General features: G+C 45.0%; 1 protein-coding gene and 1 long non-coding RNA gene across 3 annotated transcripts in view; one reads left to right on the top strand and one right to left on the bottom strand.

Moving 5' to 3' along the window:
- pde4a (phosphodiesterase 4A, cAMP-specific) overlaps nt 1-22833 on the bottom strand; it is a 51249-nt gene extending 28416 nt beyond the window's left edge. Inside the window, exon 1 of one of the 2 annotated variants that reach the window (XM_086133232.1) lies at nt 22122-22833. In XM_086133232.1, coding sequence (XP_085989358.1) covers nt 22122-22414 — 293 coding nt within the window. In that variant the 5' untranslated portion in view covers nt 22415-22833. The remainder of the gene's footprint in view (nt 1-22121) is intronic. The other variant, XM_086133233.1, reaches the window with a different exon arrangement.
- LOC147192780 (uncharacterized) lies at nt 17259-19909 on the top strand. Its single transcript, XR_015103225.1, has 2 exons — nt 17259-18651; nt 18767-19909. It is a non-coding gene; the product is annotated as an uncharacterized LOC147192780 (long non-coding RNA).
- Nucleotides 22834-26610: the final 3777 nt, after the last annotated feature.

Raw genomic sequence — 26610 nt, 5'->3', positions numbered from 1 at the left:
AAAAAAATCACGAGGCACCAGGTGATACTGTGTCATTCGCTTCCTTTATGTACTGTACCAACTCCCACACATAACAAGCCAATCTACTGGGTCTGGTGGGTCACTGCCCCTCTTGGCATAAATTTAAGCAGACTGTAACAAAAGGCAGGAAGTGTTGCAATTGTGTTCATTCTTTTATTGGAGGAGTCCAGAAGGTACTTGGGTGTACTTTTGCCCCATTTCCACTACAGTCTAAAAAAAAGCAGGTATTGCAAGGTGTGATTTCTGCACCTGGTCAGCCACGTTTCCAAGTGTAGTTAATTGGCAGTGGCGTGCAAATTGGGGGCCCGATGGGGGAGCAGCCCCCTCCCTTTCTTTTGCCGGACAATGCACCAGATGTTAATCAGAAAAAAAAAATCTTCCACACACCCACCCCCCTGTTGACGATCGTTTATGAAGGGGCGTCGAATGATTGGATGGACTTCCCTCAATTAACAGCGAATGGCAAAATGTTCCTTCGGCGACCAGAGCTAAGCGTGCTAATCATTAGCTTAACATGCTCCAGCTATATTAAAAAAAGGCCCTACAGAAAGGTTTATTGATGCATATTGACATTAAAATGATGGATTTGACATTTTAAGTCACAGGTGTCAAACTCAAGGCCCGGGGGCCAGATATGGCCCACTCCATCATTTTATGTGGCCCGCAAAAGCAAATCAAACATGTCCACTTCCATGATGCTTGCTAAAATCTCAGCCAAAATTTAAAATTCTTATATGTAAGAAATAAGAGAGACATTGTAAGCATTTTCTTGTCACCAAAACCTTCATTACAGTAACTGTTATTAAGGATTTCTTTATATGGTCATAATGGCCCTCCAAGGGAAACGGTAACGAAAATGTGGCCCATGACAAAAATGAGTTTGACACCCCTGTTTTAAATGGTTTTGTCCAGCTTCGTCATCCCCGGAGGATTAACAATGTCTCTGTGGAACGCTGTATAATGAAACCACGAGGTCACAGCCACTCTCAGCTGTCAAGTGAAGGACTGCGGGCGACAGACATCCACTTCCCGACGACGCCACCGACTTTCGCTGGGAATGACGGAAAAGGTCAACCATGGCACGCCTGACTCCTTTTATTAAGTGCCTTGTGTTTGTCGCCCACAGAATACTGGAGAATAGCGTTCCACTGCCCTCGCCGCCACCGAGAACTTAAGCGCTCCTGAATTGTGATGGTAGCATTTAGCGCTTGAATCCGCGGCTCGGTCCGAGTCCAACTTCCCCCGAGCGGTGGCGCGTAAGAGCGGCTGCCAACGTGGCCTTTGGATGGAGCCGGGCTGTCAGGTCATGATGACAGATGGCTTCAAGACAAACTGCTGAATACATTATGGAAAATGAAGACCTGGGGGAGGTGCAAAATATATGCAAATGTTTGCCGTTTTCCTGATGCTATAATGACCATACAAAGTGCAGAACTAATCGGCTATGATTCAAACAGAATAGGGTGGAGAATAAGCAAGTTTTTCGGTGAGTAGCAGATGAGGTTCCCAAAAATCTGGCAAATAGGTATCGAAACGCTGTCGGGACACAAGCATGAATTTGAATTTCACGACACGCTTTCACGACAGATCTTCACTGGAAAAAAAAAAAGAAATTTTGTGAAAGCTGAGCAAGAAACTCAGATCCGTCCGGCCAAGATCACCGAGCAGAGCTTTTCATTATTTCGGCATTCGTAGCTATCAAGCCATTCGCTTCGCACGAGGAATCGACATGACTTCACTACTCAGCGCATCAGCGGGAGTATTTTCGAATGAATTTCAGAGATTCAGGGAAGCAAGAACCCCGCTGTTTTTTTTTTTTTTATTTTTTAGAACAGTATATGTTACAAAAAAACAGTTCGAGGTGTAGCTGTCTTGAAAAAGGTCAAATCACTCTTGGCTTTTCAGCACTGCAAGCCGTCGAGCTGCTCTTTAAAATGTCATGGATTATTTCCATGAGGCCGATTGATCCAGGCTCCGCTACCTGACTGTATCTTTCGAGTATCCACTTCCCCCACTGCAGCTCCGCAGGGGACGACGTGCAGCATGTCGCCTGCCGCCGCCGTCTCACCTTTCATTGAATCGGGTTTTCATTAAAATGCGCTACGATAAAACATTCACATATGTCAATTCCCAAAGGCTTTTTGGGAGTCGTGATTCCCCACACCCGGCTGTGTTTACACCTGCCATTTGGAATTCCGAAGGATAGCCGCTCTTTGTTTAATGAGCATCCTCCTCCAGTATGTTTTCCTACTCTTGGTCTCCAAAACAGATGGATCGTCTGTCACGCCTTTGTAGTTTCCCGCCACTTGCAGACAAATGACTAGCTGGGCGACACAAGCACACGTGATAGCGTCATCCATTGGCTTTTGATGTTGAATGGAGTTTGTTCGGGTAAGGGTTGGATGGAGGAGCAGATAAAGCCGGCATCCTGCTGAATTTAATGAGCCGGATTTTTTAGCGGCTCCGACTGGCCTTCATGGAAAGCGGAAGAGAGCACTTTTTCGCTCGCCAATTACGCACGGCGGTGTGTTGATGCGTGAAGTCAACGAGTTGACGGAACGTGGACTGCTGACTTCCACCACCGCCCCGCCGGCCTCCCTCCCTCAGCCGACAAGCCCACACAAGCACGTGTGTATTTTTAGGAGATGGTAACTCCCTCTCTGCAGGCTTTTCTTTTCATGCACACCGGGAAAAGAAAACACGGAGACACAACGAGAGAGACGAGTGTGACTCATCCACAGCTACCAACGTGTCACTCTCTTCCTCCTCATCTATATCGAGGTCTCTGCAAGGGAATAAAGCTATCCGGCTCGCTAGATGTTATCATTCACTGCCATGAAGCTACCTAGAAAGGTAGCAGATAACTCCCTCACAATTGCAGGTTTCATTCTTCAACACAAGTCTGTCTAACTCCCTCGCTAGATTTCGCTAGTGGGCTAGCAAGTGGGCAGCCAATTAGCGGTCTACTCCAGATTTTATAGCAGTAATAGGTAATAGTAACTGGTACATCTATCTACCTATCTTAGAAGTTAGATACCTATCTATTTTAGATCTGATCGTTTACTGCACTGTAACTAGCTAGGTAGCAGCTACCTTCATTGTTACAATAGAAAAAAAAACATCTGTCGACCTACAGAACCTACCCTACTTATCGACTCTTATTCGGACCGGCTGTGCAGTGTTTCGTTATGGGATAAGATTTGTAATTTTTATTTCATTTACATATTATGATAACATACAGTACATTAGTATTTCTTGTTTTTGTGTTGCACAAATTCAATGTAACAAAGGTATCTAAATGGCTATCTTGTTAGTATCACAACAATGTTTCTAAATGTACGTCTTGTTAAGTCCCTAGCAGCTAGCGAGTGACAATTAATACATTTTTGTATTAAGTACAACGTAACAGATTCAAATATCCATCTATCCAGTTTTCAATCTCTGATCTTCTTTCCTAATCTAAATTCACGGCACATTAAATCCAATCAACAAGCAAAACGCCCACTAATAAGCAGCCTTTGCATCAAATTCGTCATATGCCGCCATATGATGTCCGCCACTACTCGGCAACAAAGGATAATTACACACAGTGACATAATGTGGCGAGCCTTGCCCAGCATGCAGCCAAGTGAAGAAGTGTTCATGGTTGATTTGACAGCGAGAATGGTCCACTTACAGTGTCACGCCCGCAACTGTCCGCTCATTTGTTATTTGTGTGGGTGAACTAAAGGCAGGGAAACACATCCATGAATTGCCTCCTCGCGTGTTTACGTGGCTGTGCTGTTCATTGTCAACGCCATTGACAGCACGCAGCTAGACACATTTTTATAGACAACATTTTTAAAACGTGTATTTTTTTTAAATATATATTTTTTCTGCGGGTGTATTTTTGATTACGCTGCTAACAAGTACATGTTCACCCTGGTGGATTAATAATTAAGACACACTTGCTGTGCGATATTCTGTTACCGTATGATTATGAATTCCACGTGCGGGCAGGAGGGACTTGACTGTGGCGGCATTATAATGAAATGCACTAGCCCTAACTTTAACCCTACTTGGACGCAGCGGTATTCTGCCTAAAACTCAGGGGGATTCGTAATAATATTGTTACACCTTATTCGACCCGATAGCACGTGCAAAGCAACATTAACCTTTAGCATTTAGCTTAACGTTTGCCCAATATTTACGATTTACTTCACGATCATCAAGTCTGATTTAGTACTGATGTGGTAAAAAGAAACTGTTTCACTCTCATGTGATTCGATATTATTAGTGAGACTAGCCGGAAGGATTTAGCATACCGTACGTGGAGAATTGACACACACCATCATCGTGCTTACAATGTTTTCATTAATATTGTCCGTTTCAGCACTCGCATGGAGTTTTGACACTCCATTATTATGTGTTAGCAACATATGAGCTTTTAGCTAACTCTCTTTGTAATATTAACATGTCATTTGTCCTAAAGTTACACAGGCTCCTCTGTGTTTACAATGTAGTCGTTAACTATGTCAGTTTTAGCACTGGCATGGGAAAAAGGGAACTTTTCACTCTCCCAAATCGGAAGATTTTAACACTGGGTCAATGGTTCATCATGTCCAAAATATGTTAGCGGGCCTTCAGCTAGCTGCTAAGACATCATGTTGAAGGTTACGTTAACTGCTAAAATGAAATTTATCTAAATGAACTTTGTTTGGTTTGGGCCCAAAATTCTGAATTGTTTGATTGATAGGTTTTGAATTTCAGTTATGTAAAACAAAAAAAACAACAAAAAAAAGGAAAGGAAAATGAGCTAAAAAAGATGCTACATGATGCTCCCTCTGCAGGGGTGTCAAGGGACTTTAGATTATGTCTCGCCAATTGCTACATTAAGATGGTAATCTCTTGATGACTGCATAATTTAAATGATCTTGTTTTTATGTTAATAGTGCCGTGTAATTACTATCCCTGTTGTATATGTTTCCTGGCCTCCACGGAGATGAAATGTAACAATTAGCATAACTGTACTCCACTATTAGAGTACAATTCCCATATGATTTAACAGAGAGGAGAATCCCATTAGTAGGACTAGACTAACAACACAGATAATCTGGCAGTTATGGGCCATTAGCAAGGTAAAAATGGGGATGGTCCGTGTGTATTGTCCTCAAAATCTGTCCTCGCAGCGGGCCGGTTGAATGAGCCGCATTTGTCCGATGACTCAGTCTGTCTGTCGTATTCGCTCTTGTGTCACTCACTGCCCGGCTGCCCCTTAAAGCCTCCGTTTCTGTTATTTTCTTTCAAAGCACCGGAATCCTTTTCCCCCTCAAAAATGTTCCATAGTTCAAATGTGCCTCTTCTGTTTCCACTTGGCATCACCTCGCCTTGGCACACCGTCTGTTGTCCAAGACGTCTGGAAAAGGCGACGGCGCCAAATGAAGCAGGGCAATGTTTAAATCAAATAGTTGAAAGGTGTATTTTTATTTGATTTTTTTTTCAGCTTTTGAGCGGTGCTCGGCATTCGTCTGCTTTTGTCTCGATGGAGGCGTGGCGGCTCCCATTGCGAGGGGCTAAAAAAAAAATTAAGCCGGTAACCTATGAGGTATGGTTCAACGAGTTTTATGAGATTGCGAGGAATCACAAATACCGGTCGAGAAAAGACACATAACAAAGGGGTTAGATAATGACCATCATGGCTCAACTATTTACTGGGTTTGATCGTGTGACATTTGCAAGCTAAGCCCTGAGGCACTGTGATCTCATTTTCAGTCAACAGCAAGTGGCAATACAAGTGAAAATGGCCTTCCCCCGAGATGGGTAAAAACAGGTGGATTTCTCATCCCGCAGACGCAATATTAATCCAAATAACATGTTTAGGCTAGTGGGGGCACATATTGTAAAGAAAAGGTTGGACTTCATGTCCCCTTTAAGCTGAGCGGGTACCATGAAGTGCAAGCCCCAATTGAATCCCAGGTCTGTATTAATAATAAATAACATACAGGACAAGGGACCAACAGCAATGTTTTGGTAGGAAGGCTAAAGAGGGGTCTGTTGGATTTGCTTCTCCACAGTATTGTACAGGAGATTCAAGTTACAGCAAAAGAACAAGAGACTGTGGAGTCCAAGATGGCATCTCACACACACACACACACACACACACACACACACACACACACACACACACACACACACAAGGTGCCACAGCGTTGAAGTGTTTCAGTCTAGCTCTATTAATGGCAGCAACAGATGGTCACATTCAAGGCGGTTGTGGAACATCAGAGGGAGCTGCAGTGGTTTGAGCAGCGTGATGGCGACAAAATATTTTACTGGCGGGCTGAATGTGTCTCTTCGTGCCATCGGTCGCTGGAGCGCCGTGAGGACGTAACTTAAATTTTTTTTTTTTTTTTAAAACTCGCACGGGTCAAACGTTGCCATATTGCACTGTGCTTGGCATGCAGAAGCAGCGTTCTTATCAGCCTTAGGCCATGTCTGCCTAAACAGTTTTGACCCCCTATAACACATCCATGGTTATTGTTCAAACTTTCCACCTGAAGACGCACGTGCGGAGGGAATGACAAAGCAACAGGTGTGTTTTACAGATAAGGCAACCTAATAACAACGATGGATCAAGAAAAGGTGAATCACTCCCTAAGCCTCAGTCTTTAATGGCATGCTATGTTTTTATTTTCCATCTGTGACACATACAACATGGAAGATTGAAATTTCATTTTCTAGGGCCCACAATCTCAAGCTCTGTTCTGCGCGGTTGTCATTTTGATTATAAACGTGCAAATGTGTGTTCATCGCCGAGGACGCCTACAACGTAAACCCCGAAACGGAAGTATATATGAAAGCGCATCCACAGTGCGCCTGCAAGTCCGAAGCGGTCTGCAGAAAGATCAGTGCTGAAACTGACCAAAAAAAGTATTTACAGCAGTAACAAGGAAAAATAAATCTTTTATCTTTTCATTGAAACTCCACCATAAACAGGATTGCGGCATCAAATCACGATGCACAAACTATTTAAATGTTTGCATTCTATTTTCTAGGGGTTTATAAGGTACAAAAACAACTTTAAATGGTGACCGTGGAACAAATTCTTTTTTGTCTCCAAAAAAAATCGAAAGCGGTCAGGAACAGAAAAATCGAAAAGAAAAATAAATAAATAAACAAACAAGAAGTGGCTGGTGTGGATGTATGGCAACAACCAGAGGCTGGAAAGTGAAGCGAAGCTCAAAGAAACAACGAGAAGCGAGGCTGGTTGTGTTAATCTCATTACACCGAGAGCTTCGAGGCTCCTCTGGCCCTATTTATAGCAGCCTGACAGAAAGAGAAAGGCCGGCCTTCGTATGTATACTGCCGTCGCTGTTGCTTATGCAACTGAGCGGCAAACGACGTCGCCAATCACACGGGGGCCCTCGTGTCAAGCGGAGGGAGAGGGAGGGGAGTTGGGGCAGGGGGGACGATGTATAAAAACAAGAGCTTCCCTCGGCGCGCCAGCCGGGATGAAAACTGCAATCAAGAGTCTGGACAAAATATCCCGTCAGATATGAAATATGCAATGTGCATTTCCTAATGTGTCTTTTGAGTGGTCACCTTGCCAAATAGAGAAATAAATGAGGAGAGAGGAGAAGCCACACATGTCGGGAGAGGACTCAATTTTGATCCTCTCACAACAACAAAAGCCCTCATTTCCCACAAGTAATCACACAATCAGCCCCAGGACACACACTCATGCACACTACACTGTGTGAACACACACGCTCACACAGAGCGGGAGGGATCTCAGACTGGGGGGAGTTAATTACCTCCACCAAGGAGGCTCTGTTTTCACCAGCGTGGGTTTGTTATTTGTGGTACTTCCCGTATTCCGTATTTTAAAAAAAAAAGAAAATATTAATGGCAGTTATTTTTGATGCCATAATGCATATATTAGTGGCAATGCAGAAAGTAATAAGGTCATGAAATTATCTTTTTTAATCGCTCTGACACCCCCCCTCGCTTGAGAATTTGAAAATCACAAAGAGTGAAGTAATGTGAGCGAATTAAATCAGGCGGTGGTGACAACGGAATGTCATGGTCCTGTCCTGTTTGCTTTGTTTCATCAGTCTCCAGGTAGAGAGTGGGCGTTCCCCCACAAGCCGCACCCGACACGAATCTGGCCTCGTTACCTACTGACTTTGAAAAGCCGCGCTTCGCTGACAACAGGCGGTCGGATTATTAAGCCTTGCTCACGACTCTTATTTCCAAGCGCTTCAGTTTAGTTGACAAGCAATTTACGTTTTCTCGATCCTTGCCTTTTGGTTTGTTCTGGTTCGTTGTTACCAGCATCCTGAGTTTTTTACTTTGTCGGTCCTGTGTTGTTTTTGTTGCTAAACATATTTTTGTCATACGCTCTTATCCTTGTCTACGTTTGTGGGATCCACTCCAATCTGGATTGTTCCGGAACGTCACACGGAAATGAGATATTGACTGTTTCGGAGGATTTGGACTTCTTTAAGTTGAACAATATCGATTATCACACTAAGTATCGATTGATTTGATAATCGATTGTCATTTATTGCTGCATCTCTATAATTAGGTTACATTAACAAGAAGTAGATAAATTATTAGTTAACACAAAAAAAAGACACTATTTAACCACATTGCTGTCACATTCTCATGAGATGGAATGAAAATCATGAAGACAAATGTGTGTAGGTGTAATGGCAGAGGTTGCGCTCAATTTTTTTTAAATTTGTTGACATAAATGCATATGTAAAAGAAGAAGGAAAAGAAGCCACGGGAGAAGAGTAAGAAAAGGAAGAGACGCTCCACTGACCCCGCCCCCCCCTCCTCGGGCGGCGCATTTGGCCCGTCTGCCCTCTGACACAGTGAATGTGACGCACTGATGTGTGAACGCGAGTGTGTGACCTACAAGGAGACAGGTTGTGCTCACACATGGGTCCGGGCGCATTCGCTGGCCTCCTTGACATTCGCCCAGAGCGCCTTTCGTACATCGTGGAAAATTCTTACGGTGGCTGCAGGTGGCCGCTTTTGCTCCATTCTGTGCACGCGGGACTATTATGTCTATTGGTTTTTTTCCATTTTCCCTTAGACCTAGACAGGAAGCTGCACGCATTTCTGAGATGACATCAACAAAAAGAACCAGCTATGAGTTTGTACATTCAAGTAGACAAATGTATGTCGATTGCAGGGTCTGGGTTCATGGTCCCAATATTTTGCAGATTATTTATTTATTGATTTGAAATAGTTTGTAACTATTTTACTCTCTCCCTCCTGTTTATTTTAGGAGTAATTCCACTGTCAACCACTTGGTGGTAAACATTTTGCATATCACTGTTGCTGAAGACTACTGAGTGTCAAATCCTCTTCAGTCCTGCTTTTTGCGCCTACGGGAAGCAACAGCTGTGGAAGTATTGAGGTATATATATCGTGAGAACATAAGTGAAGTTTTTTTTACTTTGGGGGGGACGGGGGACGGGATGTGTTTACTGCAAACAGAGCGATTGGTACACCAGGGGTCACCAACCTTTTTGTGAGTGAGAGCTACTTTTTGTGAACAGATTGAGCAAAGGACTACCAAATTGATACAAAACGGATCAAACATATTTGCTTCGATTATCTTTAATCATATTAGCATGCGTACTTAATGATATTCATATTCATACTCTGATCATGTTAAAGATGTCTCACAATACTGCCAGCGTTCTACAAGATTCCTAGTAAATCACGATGTCTTAGCACTGGTGAGCCATGTTTAGAACAGCCCCACAGGGCTACTCATGTGGTCCTCTGCAGTACACTGTTGTTAGGCCCTTTTCAAAACCCTAATTGTCTTATCCAAATTCTCTTGGTGTCTCTCCAATGTATATAACGTTTTTAAATCTATTTGTAGTCTTGGATAATGTGTTTAAAAATCTTGAAAAAGTTGTAAAAACATGCCGTCATTCAACATACGGGCTAAAGAGTGCCGTTGGTATTTTCAACTGCCAAACCCTTCGATTGAGCCTGTTTCTCAATGGGCTTTGCTTCATGAAAGTGTCACTCCCATTTACCTGACATCTGAATTCCAAGCTCAACATTTCTCGGTTTTGACAGCAGCAAAAATCAACAGAGCAGGAGTTGCATGTTTTTGGTAGCAAAGGTTGACGTATATTTCATGCTCTAATGGCTCCCAGATGCTCCGGCGCAGGAAGCCCGACCTTCCCTGAAATGAAGCTCCGAGCTGCCGTGACGTCCCGGCGCCCCCCCCCCCCCCCCCCCCGTCCCTCTTCCTCCTCCTCCTCCTCCTCAGCATCATCATTTCCTCCTACATGTTTCCACTTGTGCTCATTTGCACATCATCTGCTGCTACATCGACGATATGTTCCATCGTGATGCCGTGTGGAATAAAAGCACTGGGACGGTGAAAATGGAAGAAAATACGGCGCCGTAACTGCATATAACAGCTTCCACTTGCCGATATTGGATCTGTTGACTTATCAGCTCTGTTCATCCTAAAGGTGTTTGGTTGACTTCTTCCACACCAAACCTATCCGAGATTGCCTTTTGAGGGCGTGCATCTCTGTATCTTGATACATGGGTAACGCGATGTTTCAACAATGCATTTCAAGTGGAAAGCTTCAATTTGGTTCGATGATTGAATATGGTACGGCTGTAGTTTTTTTCTCATGATTATTACTATGTAATAACATGTAAAAGCTCCCCAAAGGCCAAACAGTTCAAATTCATGAAATTCAGAGCCAAGAACTATATAAGTGTTCATTTACCATTATGATCAAATCCTATTTTTCTGGGACAATGACATATATTTAAGCAAAAGTACAATTAGTATTCGAATTGATTCAGGATTTGTTTCTTAAATGACAAACAAATAACAAATGCAGATTTTGGGTTCAAGTCCGAGCTTTAAGACAAATTGATTCAAATCTCGATCCATGGGTTTGCTATTCAAGGATGGTACAGTTTGTAAGCGAAACAATTCGTTTCAGTCCACATCAATCCAAACCAATTTTCTATTGCAAAACTGTTTTCGTTCCACCCCCTAATACCTTTAGAGACCAAAAAAAGGGCCTTCACCAAACTGCTTGGCATAAAACTGTCCTGCCCCGATTGATTCATTGATGAGCAGAAGCTTTGTCCAAATAATTCTACCCACTGACGGCCCCCATTTCCAAAAGAACACAGCAGGTACAAACACAAAGCGAGGCGCTAAATCCCAACCGGCGAGGGTGCACGGCGTTAAATGAACACCCATCTGATGGCATCAATCAAAACGCAGCATTGTTATCTCTGCCGAGGAAGAATACGCCGTGAAGTGAATCAAACAAACTCGCATTGTGAAGCATTTGCCACCTTCACGCTCACGCAAACAATAGGGAACTATTTAAAATTAAAATATAAATACAACAATGCAAAAGTAATAAGAGTCCACATGGCGGGAGAGAGAATGAACAAATGTCTGGACAAAGACGAGTGTGATTGGATTGGGCTGACCAAGCACACGCATCGAGGGCTGCCACGATCTGCGCCATCTGTGCCCATCCTTTGAAGACGTCCACGCTCGTGTGTGTACAGCTGAACGTGTGTGAGGGACTTCCAAAAATGGAATATCACTGCTTAGCGTCATTTGGAAGTTATAGTATTAGTGCGGACTAGTGGTTATCCCGTCTGCCTAAGAGTTGAGAAGTCCTGGGTTTGAATCTCCTGTGTTTCAAGATCCATGTTTAGCAGGCAGAACCAGGGATCAGTATCGGGACGATACCGGACTTATTTAAGTATAGGGTAGTCGTGGCGGCAGCCGATACCAGCCAGTGATACTGAAGGCCCAAAAAAATCTGACATCGAGTAAGTTAGTTGGCGCAATACTGCGGCAGTTTGACACATCGGCGAATCATCATCCGGGTCTTTGTTCGCAATTTTTTGTCACTGCGTTAGATATCAATAGTACGAGAGGTATCGATCCTCGGTATCGGTGAGTATTCAAAGAGTGAATGTTTGTACTGTTATTGGTGTACTGAAAATGATTTTGTGAACATCCCTCATTTTTTTTAAGCATTTTCGTTTTGACTTTATTTCATTAACCAAAGCGCTTTTTCAATTTTAGTTAGTTATTTCGTTAGTTATAATAACCGTGGTGTGGAGTTAGCGGGTTCTCCCAGTGTTTGTGTGCCCAACAATTTTGAAAAATAACCTAATCGTGATATTTTTTTTCCCTCAACATTGAAATTGCGATTTACTATGCGATTAGTTTTTCAAGGTCCTCTTCCCACGTATTTTCTAATAATCACCAATATTAGACCACTGTGCTGTGCTCATGCTATGCTTTCAATCTGGCATCCGGAGAGAGCGACTTGAGCCAGCCACTCAGCTCGACTCTCCCGTGACATCGTTCACGTTAGTGTGACAGGACGCTCAGCTCGACAGGTGTACGCCGTTTGTTCTTTCCGCGACGCTGATTCAGTGTGTGTGTGTGTTTTTGAGTGCGTGTACACCACTATGCGTTTGCCATCCTCAGACAGACAGCACGCCAGAGCGCGTTCCGCTGGCGACGTTCCCCTTCGGTGGTACATGTTTGACATGTGTGCTACGTTCACACGACAACATCCATCCATCTTCTACTGCTTATCCCGTTCTAGGTCGCGGGCGGAGCTGGAGAAAGGTTTGGGGACAGTCAAAGGGCACTTTTAAACACCTATGGACAAATTACAGTCTTTGGCTAATCTACCATGCCTATTTTGGGAAGATGGAAGGAAAGCCAGGTAAGGGACAGGGACAAGATACAAACTGCATACAAAGGCCCTAGCCGGGATTCAAACTCAGAACTTCACAACTGTGAGGCAGACGTGCCAGCCATTATGTACCACCATGTCACTCAACAATCTTGTCAAAATTTGACTCTTTTACTTTTGTGTGTCAAAACATTCACTCGAAAATGCCTGGAAATGCTGCAAAATGCATGCCAGGCCACTAGGTGGTGGTGCCACATTGCAAGTGACCATAAAGCTACAAGCACAATAATTCAAAATTGTGCAAATTAAGGTCAAAAATGTGAGTTGTGATGCTTGTACCGAATATAAAGTGCCCTCCTATGTGGATATTCAATTATCAAAGTTTAAAATTTGCACGTTTTTTTTCTCCCCATTGTTTTTGTATGATTAAAGTCTAGCTAAATGCCTGATTGTGACCAACACCAGAAAGGCATGTTTGATGCTTGAGAGCCGAGAGTCGACCCATAACCTTTTTGTCTGTCATGTAAATGTGTCGACTCCACATGACAAAAAAAAAATCATACTTGCACAAGGTAAGCAGAGCTGCAGTGAGTCTTTTCTGAATGCACAGATTTGACTTAGCTAACAGCGTTAGCTCCCAACAACCTGCACTTATTCTATTGATACTGTTTGTTTGGCCGTGTACACACAGCGTAGTGTATGAAGTGCTGTCTCCATTAGGGAAAATAAAATCGATACTGTCTTGAGGGAGGTTTCATGAGCTTCTCTTCACCGTGAAACTATGTCTCCTTTAATTCAAGCGAGCCGATTGAAAATTGATCTAGGGTGTGATTAATGTCGTGTCGTCGCCAGCTCGAGCCGGAGAATCCCAGCAAGCAAACAGACGAGACATACAATGCAGCAGCAAAGCAGAGAGGAGATCCAATCAACGTGAGTCATTTACACCCAACTCGGAATGATGACCAAAAAAAAAAAAAAAAACCCCCACCAAAAAAAAACAACCAAGCAATCACAGCCGGTCCCTTTTTTTCTTAAAGCACAAAAGGAGCCGCTGGAGTCGCGTTATTGGACAGTTCTGTTACCACAATGGACAGTTGCGTTGCACGACGATGAAAGTAGTGCATTGGATTTGAACACAGGAAAGCGTGTAATACGGTTTGGTGGTGGTATTACACCAAATCAAACACGACAGGGAGGCGTATGTGGCAGAGGAACAGGTGGCTTTCGTTTGTGAATATTTGATGCTTTTGTTTCCTCTCGCCGGGATCGTCGCCCAGTCACGCCTCTAGAGCACAGTGGAACGATCCAAAAAAAAAAACCCCACGACTTTCCAGGAATCCTCCACTGCCTTTGCAATCTATCATGAAATCAAAAGGAGGGGAGCCATTTCACACCGAAGTCTATGGAAAATAAAATATGATCAAATTAAAGGCGACATGTAATGGGAAGTTGACTTTAACTGTTTGTGCGCGAACAGTTGGGTCTCTGATTAAATTCGCCAGTGGTGGCAGAAATTGACAATCTGAACATGGTGGGGTGGCCATATTCTGCTCTGGAGAGACACTGACAGTCACCGGAAGTGTCAGAAGTTGGCAAAGTTGAGACTAGTTCAGCATTGTTGCAGACGCTAATAGCTAGCATCTTGTTTTCCATTTTACAGGTACGCATTATCCCGTCACGACAAAGCCCCGCTTCCTCTGTTTTCATCAATGTGAACGGTTTTGTTGTTTTCTTTGGTTTGTTTAATACACAAATGCTAAAATACAATATTTTTTTCCCCCCAAAATTGCCAACTTTGTGATTTGAAAATTGCATTCTATTAAATCGCAATTTGAACTTGATTAATTGTTCACCCCTATACTCCCCATCGAATTTCCAAGTTTTGTGGAACGCGCCGCGAGCATAGCGAGTATACCGAATTCAGGAGCAGATCCAAGAAGCGTTACGAAGGCTTCCGGCTGAGCTCAGAGTGGTCACGCGTGGTATCCGAAGCGAAGTGGGCTCAATGAGCCGAGAGCAAACACAAAAGACGGACCTTGGACACCAGCCGCACGCCTCCCTGGTCGGCAAACAATTCGCTCGCGCCTGCCGTCTCTGCCATGTGCCAGAGCGCCGAATTCCCGGCCCTCCGGAAGCTAATTAGCGCAAAGCGGGAATTCGCGCAGTGCACTCCGCTGCGTCAACTGATGGTCGCGCGATCACAAATGAGTTGTATTTGCCGGGGTGGTTTTCCTCTCTCTCTCTCTCTCTCACTCCGCGAGACTTGTGCTCCTCGGCGTCGATTAAAGTATAAATCAACAACGAAATGCCACGCTCGTGCTAATTAACTTTAGCTCATTATGAGCTAAATGATGATGGCAGCTGGCCCGTGAGGCAGGCAAAGAGCAGCTTTACAGTAGAGACTTGCTGCGCTTTCACGCCAAGTCAAGGATGCAAGCGGAGCTTCAGTGCTCCGACGGAAGGGGACATATTGTGGAACATTGACTTTTTAATTGTTTGTACACAAATATTCTAGTGGGGGCTGCAGCTTTCTGAATACGGAGGTACCTTGATACACTTTTTTTTGTTCTGTGAACACTCGTCTTTTCCATTGGAAATGGCATGAAGCTATTCCAGCCCCCCACCCCCAACAACAACAAAAATGTTTTGTTTTGTTTTTTTTGTCCAGAAGAAAATTTTAGGCAATTTTAGCATTTTCTCATCTTCAGAAAGCTGTCTAAGTACAAAAAAGATTACAGGGGGCCACACACACCACACATATCAGTGAATTTAACTAATGCGCCAAAAATGCTCATATGGAAAGTGTACAGTGGTGCTTTGAGATAGTCGTGTCCCAACTTACACATTTTTTAAATGCGAGTCGTCATCTGTCTGATTTTTAATTTTTTTTTGCTTTGACTTGCAACCGCAAACTTGAGATATGAGCACTTCGTAGTGGCAGTGAACTCAACTCTCTTGAAGTGGTTTGGCAAACAGTGAACAATTCGTCAAAAAAAAAAAACGTTTCGTCCTGTTCCGACATGGCACACCCAGTTGAAGTTTACCGTCAAAATAAACAAAACAAAAAGAATGACAGATTGAGCATTGACAACCACATCTTAGCTTCATGCTGAACAATGCAAAAGGCCATTGACAGGTTAGCATCGATAATGGCGGTTTGTGATTGAAACAGCGAGTTAAACGCAAATGATAGCGCATCATACAGTCAAGGACCAAAATAAGATGGAACGGATTAATGGCATTTCTATTCACCCCAAGGGGGAAAGATGCTTTAAGATAGCAACGTGAGTCACAAGCGTGGTCATGGAATGAATTAAACTCGCATCTCGAGGCACCAGGGTGCGTTCATTCTTTTTTTTATAGGGTATTTTAACAAAAGCATGACACAAATGCCATTAAGACATCAGGGAACTATTTTAAATCATCCCAAAAGTGCAAAATATACCCCTTAAACAAGCATATGTCGCTTTGTAAGACCTGCGCGAATTTTCACGATTCACTTTTTCGTCGTGACAAGCCGGCAAACGTGTGACACCCCTCTACTGGGACGCGTTGACGAATGATCCCATTAAGCCCTTGTCAAATGCATTCCAGGCCGTCACCTTTTTGGGGGGCAGGGCTAAATGAGATCTATTCTACAAGTGGAGAAACCCGGGGGTAACCATGGCAACAGAATGGCGGGGAAAGACTTGTCTTCGCCGTCAGTCATTGATGCTTGCCTTCGGAAGTTCCCGCGGCGCGGCGGCCGTGGGACACGGTGACTGATGCGCTCGTATTAGCATATTCTGGCAAGAGTGTCGAACAAAAGATGCCGGAGGGGGAAGCGGAGGAAGACATGAAGGGAGGAGGAGGAGTGCTGCCATTTTGCCAAAGACACGGAGCGGGCTGTCCCGCGAAGCCGCATTTCGTCGACGACCATCATAAATGGTGGATTCGGTGGAATCAGGATTCAATGTGATTTGATGCGGCTCACTTCGACGCGGGGACAACAATCCATCGAATCAGATGATGTCAATCTTGAACGAGGCATAAATGGATGGAACCGAAACCACACAATCCCACTCGTTTCCTCTGTCACTCGGGTTTTTCGCTTCAAAACTTGTCCCAAACTGTTCCGCCAGCGCCTCTCAAGCCGATTGATCCCCTTGACCTCAAGATGAGGTCTTGACGAACACCCCCGAGGATTGAACGGACTCCATTTCGAGCAACAATGAGGTCATCCAGCGGGTCGATTGGCAGGCAACCAATTTAAGAGCAATTATCTTCCTCTCACGACGCGCTGACTTTATCAAGTTTGCTCTTGCGGTAACACGAAAACAATCCTTACATGCAAGCATTAGCGTGTGAGTCTTGGCTGCGCTTGTATATGTGTGTGTGTGTGTGTGTGTGTGTGTGGCGAGTGGGGGCACTTAACTTTATAGCAGTGGTTTTCAATTGTCCGCATTTGCCTATCGTTGCAAAATTGCAATCTAGAGTTCAAATGTCATTTGGAGTTCCAAGCGCTGTGTGGTGGCAGTGACTCAACTCACTTCATGACATGCAGCAGTTTGGCAGATAGAATTGCGGAACAATTCTTCGACAATTAAAAAAAAAGAGGCTTCGTGTTGTTTAATGCCACTAATAGTTGCAGTTGGCTGTCAAACTAAACATAAAACAAAGAGAATGACATATTGGGGATTGAAAAGAATCAAACTGCAAAGCCTTTCGGTGCAGTAGCTAAATGCTAACGCTAAATAGCGCCTGCTTTCGACATGATTTTAACTGAAAACCGACAAAAATGCTAGAATTTGTTTTCACGACCACAGTGTTTTGAGGACAAAATAGACATTTTCTCAGTTATCATGTCAAGTTAAAAAACAAAGGTCAAAATAAATACAAACTATAATTATGGAAAATCCCAAACTATTCGAACTTTGCTCTGACAGACATGTTAGTGCCCAACGAAATCTAGTTCCAGGACTGGAATTGAATAAAATAGAATAAAATTCTTTTTGCATTTTATTCTATTTTTAAGACTCCCGCCTGTCTGGCGCCATATCTCTCCGACATGACACCATCGTCCCACCACCCCCGTAGGCCGAGTGCCATTGAAGCCGAAGTGCCAGCAGACTTGTACGGAGCCGCTTTCTCCATCCCAACTCGCCTTGAGCTACGCGAGCAGAGCTGCCCGGGATGCGTGACGCTCCCGATAAAGAGATGAGGCATGTGGCTCCCAGCGCTTCGTGGACATGAGCGGAGAGAGCAGCGTAGACGCTCATTGGAATATGTGGGAAAAAGAATTAATAGTGAATAAACACGACGGAAATCCCTCTGGCCTCCCGCCGAGGTGGACATTTAAAAAAAAAAAAATTATAAGAAAAAAAGATAAAGCAAGGCGCACGGTTGTCCATACGGGCTGAGGGTCAGACGCTAACCTGTGTGCGGCCCACTCGTAAATACACATACACACACACACACGCTGACTCTCATCGCTACAACATTCATCTGCCAGCTTCCAATCCTACAGCACAAACACCCCCGCAAACACACACAAACACGAGTCGGTTGAGTGCGCTTGTAGGAATCTAATGATCTCCATCTCTCTCACCGTGAGCCGCCCACAAAAGGAGAAAGGCAGGCGCTCGGTCTCGACGGGCAGGAGATTGGACCACCCCGAAGCATTTCCCGAAGATCCCACAACACAAAACGGATTCTTCCATCAATCTGGCTCCTGCCGGGGGCCTGCCCCAAGTAGCAGGCCAGCATTGCGGGGAAATAAGGAAAAAAAATCGAATAAGGACAACAGAGACGGAAGATGGACATAAGGGCCCTTGAGAGAGACTTGCGGGGATTTGTTATCGGGCTAATAATCTCGCTGGTTCAGTGGAAGGAGCAAGCTGGGAGGATGTAAACGAAGGCAGTGGTTATTTTTACAGTGAGTATCTATTTTCTCGAGGCTATTTTTATGACCGTTTCCCTGAAAAGCCAAACCTCTGTCGGGGCTTGGTGTGATCTGAAATTAGGTCTTGAATTTCTTTTGTTTTTTACAGGCTGAGGTCGACGTAATTGATTTCAACTGTTGTTTTGGCCATTGGGGGCGGGCAAGGTGGTCGTAACCAAACGAGGCAATCCCGACAATGCTTGGAAACCTGCTTGACACCTCAAATGCTACACATTTGACTCGCATCGGAGCACATTTACCTGCAAGCTCAGTTAAGCATTTGACGATTTACTTTGCAAAGTTTCAAGGTGTGTCTTTACTTAGTTTAGTTTGTCAGCTTATTGCTAATGTGAACACATAATAGGAAACGCCATATACGCGCAAACAAATCGTATCAAAGTGGCATTGTTGCAGTGGATATTTAAATCCAAACGGTGGAGCAACACATGTCGACAGATATATTACAATACACGTAGGCATATATTCTTTATCCTCATGAAGGATGACTCACATTTTTGTTCTCTCCCGATGTGTATCAGTATGTGGTCGCGGTGCACACACTGGCACTTAGCCTCATTAAAATAAACACTTTTTTGTAGATTTTTTTTTTAAGGGGGTTGGGGGGGGGGCGAAAATGATTCATGACAAACAGAAGCTCCTCGCATAGCGTCACATTAATGGTCTGCCTAAAGGTGCAATGATGTAAGCTTTGACAGTCAAGCATGCACAACGTGTTTTCATCCACCAGGACAAAATGAAGCAGCTGCAGCTATCGAGAGGATAAATGGGGCTGCCGTCGTGCGAGCACCAAGTAATCTTATCAAAAACCGCATTGTTCCATGACTCACACTTGATGAAATGCACTTAATCTAATCGTCTTGATTAACACGCGTTGCGTAATTCCATCTCTGTGTGTTTTGTGAGCTGCCACCATTTTTTTTTTTCAGAGGGTGGGTCGTACGGCTTGCTGCGGCGTTATTTGCCCGTCGCCTGGGAAGCGAGAGCGGCCGCCGTGTGACACTTTGATGAAAGAATAGCGGCATCTGCGTGGCAGTCTGGCGGTGGCTGTACTTCCTAACTTTGTCACATACATTTACCGCCCTCCGAGGTTACATTCCGGTCGGCTCGGAACATGGCCGAAAACCGTTCGAGCGACGGGAATGTCAGTCCCACGACTCGGAAAAGTCAAGACTTGAGGGAGATGACAACCCGTCCTACGATGCAGTGCTTATAAAAGCTCTACACACTTGTGCTTAAATGCTTGGTTTTTGTGATTTTAGATGAATAGCCAGATAAAGCATTTTGAAACTTTTATTCACCATGAATGTGACAGACGACCTGCAAAAACTCAAATGTAAAAACAGACACGTGTATCCATCCATTCATTTTCCAATCGCGGGTCGCGGGTGAGCTAGCGCCTATCCCAGCTTTCATCAGGGGTACACCTTGAACTGGTCCCCGGCCAATCACAGGGCACACTTAGACGAACAACCATTCACGCTCACAATCACAATTTCAAGTCTTCCATTAACCTGCCGTGCATGTTTTTGGAATATGGGAGGGAATCAGAGTACCCGGAGAAAACCCACACAGGCACGAGGAGAACATGCAAACTCCACACAGGAAGGGCGGAGCCAGAATCGAACCCTGAACCTCCGCCCTGTGAGGCGGACATGCTAACCAGTCGCCCACCGTGCCGTGCACATGTAACATGCCCTTGCAAAAGTGTGCACGCCCTCTCATCACTGGGATGTGGCTGTTCAAACTGAATCATCACGCTCGAGCTCAAATTAAAGGGGAGTCAGCATACACCCGCCACCACTGTTACATGCTTCGGATTATGCACAAATGAACTTCAGATGCTCTAGTAGTCTTTTGCTGATGATTTTTGTTGCTTTCTAATCGAAGCGGAAGGAATTATGAACAGTTCAGAATCACAGTCAGTTTTAGCACAAAAAAAGAACCCCGCTCAATCAAGTTGGGAAAAGTGTGATGACTAACATAGAACAGGAAATTTGACTGATTGCGAAGTACAGACGTGCAGTATACATCCTAGATGGTCACCACAATATGGCCAAAGTACACGGCAAGAAAACACACCCATGCACAAAAGACAACGTGGAAATTCAACACAGGAAGCCAAGACTTAAACCCAGAACTGCAGATTTGTGAGGCAGATATGACAACGGCTATTCTACAGTTATGTCTGGAATCCATTTTAAAAGGCAAAAAAAAAGAAAAAAAACACAACCATTTGCCCATAAAGCTGAATAATTAACACCCCTCCCCCCCACCCCCCAAGATGTTTGGTAATTAGAACAAATACAAAAACCTCAAACTGTGCTCATTAAATATTTTCAAATCATTTCAAACTCATCTTGACGCATTTCCCTCGAAACTAAACTGTTTACAGGTTATTCCAGTTTTTCCAAAAAAAAAAAAATGCAGCGACTTTGATCTGCAAATCACCTATCCATGCCAGCAACATATCGCAACAGGTAACAATTAATTGTTCTTCCACTAGATGGCAGAAGGCACACAGTTAACCTGTGTATGCACTTTTATTTTAATGTAAACTATGTTCCCTGGCTCAATAAAGTTTGGCAAACGCTGTACGACTGACCAACATGTTGAGACGGGACTTGTGGCAACTTCGAGCATTTTAGAAAGAAGGAAATTTGTGCACAGACTGTATTGGTTTCTGTGTCCCTAACTGATTTTTTTAACGTCTTTAAGATGATCTACATACGGCGTGCAGAGCTGGGGGGGGGGGGGGGGGCACAACGGGGTGGCGGCCCTCGTCATCCACCTGGGCCGGAAATTTTTCGACGATAGGTTGTCGGTGTTGACAGTTCAGTCTTGTAGAAGCGGCATCCGCTTTTGATCAAGGGGGCACAATTACATTTACATTTTAAAAATATAGATTTCGGGGGGCATAAAAAGCCGCCGTACCAATTACTGTATGACTTTCCTAGTTCGATAAGGCATTAGCGGCATCCCGTGGCACGAAAACTCATGACAAAGTGCTATTTTTTTTTCCTTTTTTTCACCCAAAACCTCAGATGGGTCCCATGATTATATGAACAGTGAATTATTGGCATTGTTTTCAGGGCCTTCAACTTGGATTTTTGCGCAGCTTTCTTTGGAGTGGGCGGATCTCACCTGACCATCCAGAACCACTATTACGCATCTGCGTTCCAAAAACAAAAATGAAATCATAAACCCACGCGTCCCATGGCCTCCACGCACAAAAACGCCTCACATCGGTTAACCCTGCAGGCTCCCCGCGTTATTTACATTTTTTAAAAAGGGAAGGGGGGTGGGGGGGTTGTTACCGGCCACCCACTCTCTCCCTTTCTCTCGCCCCTTTTCCTTCCACCCCCTTTCAGCTTTCGCACGGCAGTTTTACGCATCCGCCTATCGGGACGATCATCGGGGATCTCCCGCCGTGTCTTTCCTCTTACCGTCGGGTGGCCACGATGGACGCGTGCGTGGTGCCGTGGAAGGACGAGGGCCAGGACATGCGCGACTTCTTGAGTCCCGGCCGGTCGCTGGTGTCCACGGCGTCCGAGCGCTCCATGTGCCGCTGGTGGTGGCGGCGGTCGGTGTCGGAGTAGCCGCGGTGCTTGATCTTGATCGGGGTGCGCGGTTGCCTCCAGAGGTGCTGCGGGGGCTTCAGGGTCGCCTGTCCTTCGCGGGGCACCGGCAGCGAGAGGGACAGGCTCTTCTTGGAGCACGGCGTGGGCGCTTCCATCATGGTGCAAGAAAGAAATAATGAAATCAAAAGAAAAGAAAGGGGGTGCCGGTGTGGTGGGGGGGGGGGGATTGATTTGGGTACTTCACGTGTGGCTAATCGGACTCTTTTCTATGTGTCATGTGGCTGCAGTCGAGCGCAAAGTCCACGCATGACTACAAGAACACGGGGTGGGATAAGAAATCACAGTGCTCATGTGCGGGTCCGGAGTCGGAAATCATCCAAAAATCAGCATCGATTGGATTCATCTCATGGCGCTCGGTTTGGAATTAATCTCTCATCTCTCGGTCGGTCCGGCATTCAGGTGAGGAGGCGCCGCTTCTCCTCAACTTTGACACCTCCTGTGGTTTCATGGCGCGCCGGCTGGGGGGGTTGTGTTTGTTGAAAGGAGAATGTATTGCTTTTTCTTCCCCGGGCCACTTATCGCAGAAGCTCCTTATTGCTCTTGCAAAAGAAATTCCAAAGAAATTGCCCCCCCCCCCCTCCCTCGCCTCCGCCCCCCACACGCCCCCCCCCCGGGCGGGCTACGACGCGGAGCCGCTGGATGCGCCCCGACAGCGCGGGGAAGCCTGGTGAGATTCCTCCATGGGGAGACGTGGAGATGAAGGCGCTTTCATCCACACTCTCGTGTCGTCCTGATCTACCATCCGGGCTCTCTTTTACTTCACATCCATCCCGTGGTGGTGGGGGGGGGGGGGGAAATAAAAAATGAGGTTCTTCTTCAGTGTGGTTCCATCACTCCCTCGTCCTCATCATCACTGGTGGAGTTCTCCGACTGTATTGGCTTCCTCTTCTCTCTCTCTCGCTCTTTCTCTCCCCCCTCTCTCTCTTTCTCTCTTTCTCGGTCTGTCTGTCTGCTGCCCTTCGTGGTGGTTGGTTGCTCGCCTGTTCTCCTCCATGATTTGTCAGCTCAACCCTTTTTTTTTTTTTTTAATGTGAGCTCATCCATTGTGGTTGTATTTCCCTCCCACCCTCCCGCTCCTCGCGAGTGGCGCGCACGCAGCGTGACATCCAAAGTATACGTCGTACAAAATCACTTCTGGCATGTTTTTCCACTTTTTAGTTCTCTTTAAGAAAGAAAAAAAAAACTCAAAGTCACTACGAAGGACAGACGTTGGTGTGTCTTTTTTCCTGGCTGCTCAGTGCGGTGCGGCTAAATTGACCAGCTGTGACTTTTGGCCGAAATTACAGTACATTAGCAAAGAGGAAATTTGCTGCAGACACGCGTAAAAATGCGGGTTAAAAGGAACCCAAATGGGGTAAAACACTGCAGCTAACTCAGCATGGGCTCCAAAACGGACCAAGACAAGTGTTGTGGAGAAAGTGTCAAACTCATTTTTGTCGCGGGCCACATTGTCGTTACGTTTTCCCCTTCGGAGGGCGCTTATGACTGTGAATCTTGTAAAACCACATCCTGTAAATGTTTAACCACCTCCACAGTGAACAACAACTTGATGGATAACTTGTTTTGAAAATATGGTTGTTCAGTATTAGATATGACAGTTTGACATTTCCGTTCAGCCTTGAGCAAGCATCATGGAAGTCGAACATGTTTGATTTGCTTTCGCGGGCCACATAAAATGATATGGCGGGCCAGATCTGGCCCCCGGGCCTTGACTTTGACACCTGTGCAGTAACCCGATGACATACGATGTCCACTGTCGTAACCGCTGTCCCTGAAAGGGTTAATTACATTTCGGTGATAACGGAGCAATATTATTACAGTTACCGAATCCGGTAATGCGTTACGATCCGGAGCCGTCGCACGTGGTGGAAGTCCCGAATAAACACCGCAGGTGCAACAAGCTGTACATCAAGACAAGACGGCGCTTTTAAAACAATGGAAGCAGACGGTTTGGTTCGGAGATAGCGACATGATTCTACTCTTTCAAAGAAGTTGAGCTTGTCTCATGTCGTATCAAGGTTTGGGTTGTTCCATTACCGGACCGAAGTACCCGGAGAAAACCCACGCACAGGGGGAGAACATGCAAACTCCACAAAGGCAGGCCGGAGCCGGAATCGAACCAGCCGTCCACCGCCCAAATTAACTACATTCAATGAGAACTAAAAAGTAACTTAAAAGTCATGAGTTATTGCACCACACCGAAAGTGGAATTGTAAAGAAACTCGAGATCAGGAATGTATTACTTGCTCTTGACACTCTTTCTACCCAACAAAATGGGTTGAGCGTTTGATCCAGCACACAGGCTCAAGATTTTGATCCCACAAGGGATAAAATCTATCCATGTTTACAGGTTATCAGTTCAAAATAATTCCTAAATCATTTTACGACCAACGTTTTCAAAGAAGAAGCCACTTTCCCCTGCCGGGGTTCACCACAGCAAATCAAACTCGACGAAAGCCCGATCGCCATCCTGATCATTTGCATCATCGGAGGAGAGAAACATCGAAAGCATGCCATCGAAGGACTGGAGACTTCATTTCGCCAGCACTGAAGGATGACAGTCACCGAACGCTCCGTCAGCGTCCCCTTCTTTTGCTTTACGGCCTTCAAAATGTCTCAGGTATGCCTTTTATGCTCACGTGGGCCAGCAATCATTGAAATGTCAAATGGCTTCCGTATTTGCGGAGACTTACTGTCCGCTATGTTATGAATAATTTCTGCGGGGATTCAACTCAATCGTGTGAGTCATGGTTTGGCCGGGGGAGGGGAAAAGAAAGAAGGGGGGTGTTTAGGGGGGCTTAAGTGGACCTGCAAGTTCAGCTGCCCTCCAGTCAACCTTTCCGGCGTGGGTATGAATAATGCATTCATATGTCAGATTGGTTTTAGGGTGAGAGGGTGTGACGTTGAATTTCAGCGTCAACTGGACGATTGGTGCATTTTGGCTTCGGGGGGGGGGGGGGGGGCTCGAGTGGCTTCGGTGACGCTCCGCCAATGGGGAATGTTGGGAATTCTGGGAATGGATGCCATCTGGGCCAGAGGAGACCTGATGAAATATTGATGTTGCCCATGCGTGAGTGTGTGCACGTGAGTTTGTCCATTTTAAGTGAGCTATGTGACAATCGGGCGAAATTTGAGCTGTTTTTTTTACCCCCCTCGCCAAAAATTTTTTTAAAAAGCTAACTAAAAATGCACCTGCCTTTGAAATAGTCAGCTGGTGTGGGTGCTTTAAAGCACTTTTTTTTAAGCAGGTTTAGTGGACATGCCCACAGTGCTTGAGAGCGGGGAGGAGCGCTTGATTTTTCGTAATTCTTAAGCCTCCTTTTGTGATTTTTTTTTTTAATCATTCAAATTTAGTTGGCTTGTTATCAACAATCTTCCGTCTGGTGTGTCAAGTTCAGATGACTTCTTTTCACTTGACAACTGTAGGTCACTTGTTTATATTTGCACATGCATGAAAATCCCTTTTTTTGTTGTTGTTGTAAAAGATATTTGCTACCACACTGTAAAAAAAACACTACTCATATTTTTAATATGAGTATATTCAAACTATAACTGACTGAGATTTATGGCAACAATGTTCGCGCCACAGAGCAAGGAAAAATCGTTCTGTACACGCTTTTTTGTTTTGTTGGGGTTTTTATTCGCAAAAACAAAACTTGAAACATTTCTATGAATTGCCCATCTTAACATGTTAAGGCGGTCTGTTGCCTTGAAATGGTTGTTGTTGTTTTTACAGTATACTACCAATACTCACGACTGCCAGCAGATACCTTATTTTAACACTGGCAGTTAAAAATGTGCTTTGCACGTCTCCAAATGTACTCTAAAATTCAAGGGTTAACATTTTCCCCTTGACACCTTAGCCCCCCCCCCCCTAAAAAAAGGATTTGATGGTTTCAAGGTAGTAACAGAAATTTCCTGCGCAGAGACCGCACATCGAACTTGAGAGTTTCCACAGTATTTTCTTGCCGTGCTCACTGCTCACGGCTGATATCGACATGATGAGGCCCGCTCTCGGGGGAGAAGGATATCCCCCCCCCCCCCCGTTGGACCTCGGACGACAGCGCCAAACTCGATTTTCAGAGCTTCCTCGGCTCCGAGAAAGTTGCGCTAATGGCGTCGCCGGGACAAAAAAGTAGTAACCCGAGAAGGGAGGCCAGCGTTTGAGTGACCGCATGGTCGTTTCTCCTCCAGCCTCTGCAAACTATTAGCGGACACAGGACACCAGGAAACTCGATTACGCACACACACACACACACACACACAAATGCAAATTGACAGCGCTGGAGCCGCG

The sequence above is a fragment of the Hippocampus guttulatus genome, chromosome 16 (genome assembly GCF_054856545.1).
Source record: "Hippocampus guttulatus isolate MCC_2025c chromosome 16, RoL_Hgut_1.0, whole genome shotgun sequence".
NCBI classification, from domain to species: domain Eukaryota; kingdom Metazoa; phylum Chordata; class Actinopteri; order Syngnathiformes; family Syngnathidae; genus Hippocampus; species Hippocampus guttulatus.
The sequence above is the reverse complement of the archived record's forward strand: the minus strand, read 5'-3'. Positions and strand labels throughout refer to the sequence as shown.